Source organism: Sinocyclocheilus anshuiensis, unplaced genomic scaffold (genome assembly GCF_001515605.1).
Source record: "Sinocyclocheilus anshuiensis isolate Anshui unplaced genomic scaffold, SAMN03320099.WGS_v1.1 scaffold4, whole genome shotgun sequence".
Taxonomy (NCBI): Eukaryota; Metazoa; Chordata; class Actinopteri; order Cypriniformes; family Cyprinidae; genus Sinocyclocheilus; species Sinocyclocheilus anshuiensis.
In genome coordinates this window covers 890,596-896,144 of record NW_015554075.1, presented here as the reverse complement: position 1 = coordinate 896,144, position 5,549 = coordinate 890,596, and the positions used below count along the sequence as shown (strand labels likewise).

General features: G+C 36.7%; 2 protein-coding genes across 2 annotated transcripts in view; both read right to left on the bottom strand.

Moving 5' to 3' along the window:
- Positions 1–4,417, bottom strand: part of copb2 (COPI coat complex subunit beta 2) — a 12,890-nt gene extending 8,473 nt beyond the window's left edge. Inside the window, exons 1-9 of the mRNA XM_016461044.1 lie at positions 4,242–4,417; positions 3,209–3,346; positions 3,005–3,091; positions 2,701–2,827; positions 2,035–2,183; positions 1,802–1,948; positions 1,607–1,706; positions 1,351–1,493; positions 511–710 (exon numbers count right to left, since the gene is read on the bottom strand). Of these exons, the coding sequence (XP_016316530.1) occupies positions 511–710; positions 1,351–1,493; positions 1,607–1,706; positions 1,802–1,948; positions 2,035–2,183; positions 2,701–2,827; positions 3,005–3,091; positions 3,209–3,346; positions 4,242–4,244 (1,094 nt within the window). The 5' untranslated portion in view covers positions 4,245–4,417. The remainder of the gene's footprint in view (positions 1–510; positions 711–1,350; positions 1,494–1,606; positions 1,707–1,801; positions 1,949–2,034; positions 2,184–2,700; positions 2,828–3,004; positions 3,092–3,208; positions 3,347–4,241) is intronic.
- Positions 4,418–4,954: 537 nt separating this feature from the next.
- LOC107668930 (retinol-binding protein 2-like) overlaps positions 4,955–5,549 on the bottom strand; it is a 1,751-nt gene continuing 1,156 nt past the window's right edge. The window contains exons 3-4 of the mRNA XM_016460986.1: positions 5,406–5,507; positions 4,955–5,210 (exon numbers count right to left, since the gene is read on the bottom strand). Coding sequence (XP_016316472.1) covers positions 5,157–5,210; positions 5,406–5,507 — 156 coding nt within the window. The 3' untranslated portion in view covers positions 4,955–5,156. The remainder of the gene's footprint in view (positions 5,211–5,405; positions 5,508–5,549) is intronic.

Here is a 5,549-nt window from a genome sequence, read left to right as displayed (position 1 = left end):
GAACAGCCAGTAAAAATAAGAACAAATACACAAACTACAAGCATATAAATACAACAGAATGTTACAAATAAAATAAGGTCGGTAGTATTCAGGTACAAAAATGTAATAATTAAATGTAAAATAACACTGCATAGTGTTCACTGTATAAATTAAAAAAAGATTATTTTTTGTCAAAAACGTGTTTTGTTGTTTGATGAGCATAATGACAGCACCAGGTATTATTAGGTTGCTGCCCCTTTAAGACCTGATGCACGGATCCAATATAATGATACACATCCGATTTCTTTCTCAGCTGTTCTCATTCGCTTAAGACATAACCGACTGCTTTTACCAGAATGATTGTTGAGATCAGTATTCTGTCATAATTTTATGTGTATATGCGTCTGTTCAAATGGTTAAATTTCACAATTAAGCTGCAGAACACATGCGTGCCGAACCGTGGGGCTTGGTCCATACGGATCACGGATCAACTACGATTCGTTCAACCACTAATAGATGTGGTGGTCTTACCTTCCATTAGGATTGTGCTGGATGGTTTGAGGGTAGATCTCACAGCTGCCCATGTCTTTCACTGCCAGTGGCAGCCTCTCACCATCCTTGATCTCAGCATCTCCCATGGCTTTGAGGTTAGCCTGCTGAATCTCAGAGTGCTTGGCCCAAATGATTTTTCCACTGGTGTCCATTGACATGGCTGGTTCCTCACGACCGAGCTAAAGCACAAATAAAAAGCGGTTAACTTACAGAGAACTCACCCCATGAGATATAACATTATATAAAGCTATTCAGATAATTAGTTCATGTTCATTTAAGTAGACAGAAATGTTGTGTAAATCTATCTATATACCTTACTGTTCAAAAGCAGAAAACTGCTTATATTTTTGTGGAAACGGGTGATTGGCTGGTTCCTCACGACCGAGCTAAAGCACAAATAAAAAGCGGTTAACTTACAGAGAACTCACCCCATGAGATATAACATTATATAAAGCTATTCAGATAATTAGTTCATGTTCATTTAAGTAGACAGAAATGTCGTGTAAATCTATCTATATACCTTACTGTTCAAAAGCAGAAAACTGCTTAATATTTTTGTGGAAACGGGTGATACTTTTTCAGAATGCTTTGAATAAAAAGTTCAAAAGAACAGCATTTATTTGAAATATAAATCGTTTGTAACATTATCTATCCTCTACCCTCTGCCGACTCCCTGCTGACAGCCCTGGCCCTGGAGCAACATGATGGCTCTCTTGTTGCAGGGACTGAACTTTCCAATTACCAGCCCAGAGGTTCAGCCAATATGTTACACCACTGACAGGAAACAGCATGGTGTTACTTTTGAATTATTTTTAGTACCTTGATAATGATGCTGCCTTCATCATAGCCCAATGCCACATTGTTGGAGCCGCGCAAGCCAGACACACACCACACCCGCTCCATACCATAGTTCAGGGTGCTCTCCAAACGATAAGTGCTGGAGTGCCAGATACGAACCGTGCCTGAATAACAAAACAAAGACAGTTACATTTGCATCAGGAATGAGGTAGTTTAGTTTTATAAAAGATATAATTAAAAGATCTATAACATTTTAACATTATGTGCCACAACTCACCGTCCTCGGATCCAGTGATGATGATTGGCAGCTCTGGGTGGAAGTTTACACAGGACACATTCTGAGCGTGACCCTCGAGCGTCTGCACACATGTCTTATTCTAAAGAGGGAGAGGTAACACAGAACATAAGTAAATGAACGGCGAGGAGTGACTTGCTGCATTAAGCATATCAATATTATCAATATCATTCAAACCTGATAGTCCCAAATCTTCACCAGTCTGTCATCAGCTCCAGATATGAGGTAGGGTTTATCTCCTCCACTGTAATAATCAATGCAGTTCACCCCCTTATCATGGCCCTCCAGAGTGAAGTTAGGAGAGGAAGAGCCCAGCTGCCAAACCTGAAACAAAACACAGAAGAAATTATAGGTGAAATGTCACAAGTCAGATTCAAACTTGCTCTATCCACATGAGTGTTCAAATGTACCTTGATGGTTCTATCCAGCGATGCACTCGCAAACTGGTTGTTGTCTTTAGGGTTGATGACAATCTGCATGACGTAGTGTGTGTGGCCCTCAAACACCTGACTGCAGGACCATTTCTTCTCCCAGTCCCAGAGCTTTATCAACATGTCATCTAAACATACACAGAACCAATGAGTGTTAAACACAAAAAATTGTACATATACACACCACAGTTTAAATGTTTGGGGTTGGTGCGATTTTTAAAATGTTTTTCAAATAAGTTTCTTATCCACACCAAGGTTGCATTTATTTAATCAAAAAGAGGAACACTGAAATATTCTTATGATTTAAAATAACTTTTTCTAGTTTAATATATTAAAAAAATGGCAAATTTGATTTTTCAGTAGCCATTACTCCAGTCTTCAGTTTCTAATATGCTGATTTGGTGCTCAAAAAAAAAAAAAAAAAACAGCATTTATTGGAAATAGAAAACTTTTGTAAAACTATAAATGTCTTTTGTCTTTACGGACAATTTTGATCAATTTAATGCATCCTTGATGAATAAAAGTAATACTTTCTTTAAAAATAATCTTACTGACTCAACCAATGGCGGTGTAATATGTTATACACATTAATCTATGCATATATGTACAATATAAATACTTTATGCAAATTTAATCTGTACATACCACTGCTTGTGAGGATGTAGGGCTGGGTGGGATGAACAGCGATGCAGCGAATGTAATCTGAATGGGCCTCAAACATGTGTACTCGCTCTAGTGTGTTATAGTTGAAAACCCGAATTTGCATGTCATCCTACAAAAAAGGGAGGAAATTTATTAAAAGTTCCATATTTATCTATTATCATGTATGTATCTATTATATATTATTACACATTTATTTATTATTACACCATTTCAAGAACAGTATTAATATCTATTACACACTTCATCTATTACAGTGCATATTATTATTATTCACGTATATACTTACAGCACCAGTAATGACCCAATTTTTCCTGGCAACAAATTTGGCGGCTCTTACTGGAAGGTCACAGACTTCAAAAGTCTTAACCAGAGTCTATGAAAGATCATTATTAGACATTATCAGACAAACGTGCAACACACACTGCTGTATCCCTGATGTTAAGATGGTAATATATTGCAAATGCTGAAAAACATAAGGTCTGCTAGTCACCTGTGTTTCATGGTTCCACACACAGACACTGCCATTGTACAGACTGGCCAGCATCCATGGCTCGGACGGATGAAGGTCTACGCTTTTGACACGGTCAGATCGAGCCGTGAGTTTGCGCTTGATGTCCAGCCTCAGAGGCTAGAAAAGAAGAATCAAAATCACTATTACTATTACAAACAAGTTGATATTAATCAGCATCCATTCTCTTTGGTTAGCAGCAGCAAATAGTGTACACTGTAGTAAGTACAGTAGTAACGCCAATAGTCAACACAAAAAGCACAAAATTTATCGTTTTTTAGGAACAGAAAGCAGTGACATTATACAGTCTATGCATTCAACCTTGACTGTTTTTCCCCACAAGTAAAAAACAAAATTGCTATTTGTCACCCAGTTAAAAGTCCGATATTGTAACAGCAGCTAACTTTTCAGCAGTTAATAAGCAACAAAATTACAACAAATCAAGCCTCTTCCAGATAATGTATATGCATTCAACCTTGACTGTTTTTCCCCACAAGTAAAAAACAAAATTGCTATGTGTCACCCAGTTAAAAGTCCGATATTGTAACAGCAGCTAACTTTTCAGCACAGTTAATAAGCAACAAAATTACAACAAATCAAGCCTCTTCCAGATAATGTCAGGAATTACCATTTTACTGAACAGAATATATACGTACAGCAGCACATTTCGACAGTGCTTATTTACAAGTCCTTAATGTTAAAGTCACATTCATATCATCAGCTGTTAGCCAGCACACACTATTTCACTTCATAACTAAATTTAAGTGAGCAATGAAGTTATAATATATGTAAGTGTAAGGCTTTAAATGGACGTATTAACTATAAAAATAAGAGTAAAAATGAATAAATAATTCACAGACTGACTGAATGATAAAGTTGTCTATGTGGCCATTCCAAGGGCCTTCACGGCTAACAGCGCAAGCTAACGTTAACATTACTCAAAGCGTATTTTTCCTCAATATCTAATATTAATGTCTAATATTGCCAATAACACGGATACTGATATCACACTTACCATGTTTGTGTTTGCTGGTTTTGGTCTCCTTCACCTGTAGTATTTATATCATCCACTGAGAGTCTGATGTGTTTTTCGGCTGCAGTTTTGTGCACGGCAGCCAAATGGGACGTGGAACTTCCTCAAAGCCCGTGTGCTTGACGTCGGAAGCGTTGACGTGACACTCGGACGGCTTCGGAGTGTTTCGGGTAATTTCGGTTAAACTCGGTTTTTTTGAGGGATGCTGCATGGCGATAGGCGCTTGCGGTGAAATTTAGTTTAACCCTTACCTGTAGTGTAAAGCCAAAAAAGGCACCTTCAGTCTACTTATGATGAATAACACGCCAAAAATACAGTGCTCATGTTTAAAACATTCAGATATGATAAATATTAAAACGTAACAAATAGGGATAGTCGTCATACAAGGAATATGTTACAATGGCTACATCTCAGTAGCCTATAGCCTTGAGTCAAAAGTACAATTACACAATTGCTTGTTTTCTACATTGTATCTCTGTGCATATTCAAAAAACGAATTACTAACAATTTTTAAAATATAGTTAGATAATGTACCTATTATAATGAAGTCAATTAATTAACAAGTTGGATCGCTTTAGATAGGCTATGTCTCTTCTTACATTGTTCTTCTTACAAAGAAAATATAAATCATGTATATAATCAATTAATATGTATTAAAAAAAATGTGAGGTTTATTAGTGCATGTGAGCAAGGGAGAGAGAAAACACATTTTTATTTTTAAGTTTAACTAAGTTACATTCACAGGAAATTATGAGTCATAACATCTCATTATCGTTATTTAGACAGAAGGAAAACACATTCTCCTACAGAAGTGTTGAAAGTGTTAATCGGGTTAATACACAGCTCGATTTTGATAGACTTGATAGTAGAACAACCTGAACTGAATCACATGACAAATCAGTCTTTTCTTTTGTACACTTGCTGGCACACAGCGTCCTCACATGTCAGCTCCTGCAAGTGAAATGATCATGAGGTCAAGACGTATCCATTGTGAGTACACAGCAAAACGGGAATTGTGCAGGAAAAAATTGTGTAAGCTGGAATACTTGTATCATTAATCTTCTTAATTAGAAATATTTATAAAAATGATAGTTGATTCTAACCTTAATCAGGTTATTATTATCCATAGAATGACTGAAAGCTCACCAGATAAAGTTTGTCATCTTCTATCCAGTGTTTCCATCCCCGGTTGGCTTTCTCACCTTTCTGGATGGCCACCAATTTGTCCCCTTCCCAGGTCACCAGAGTCTGTGTATGTAAAAAAAAAAAAATAATAATAATATATATACA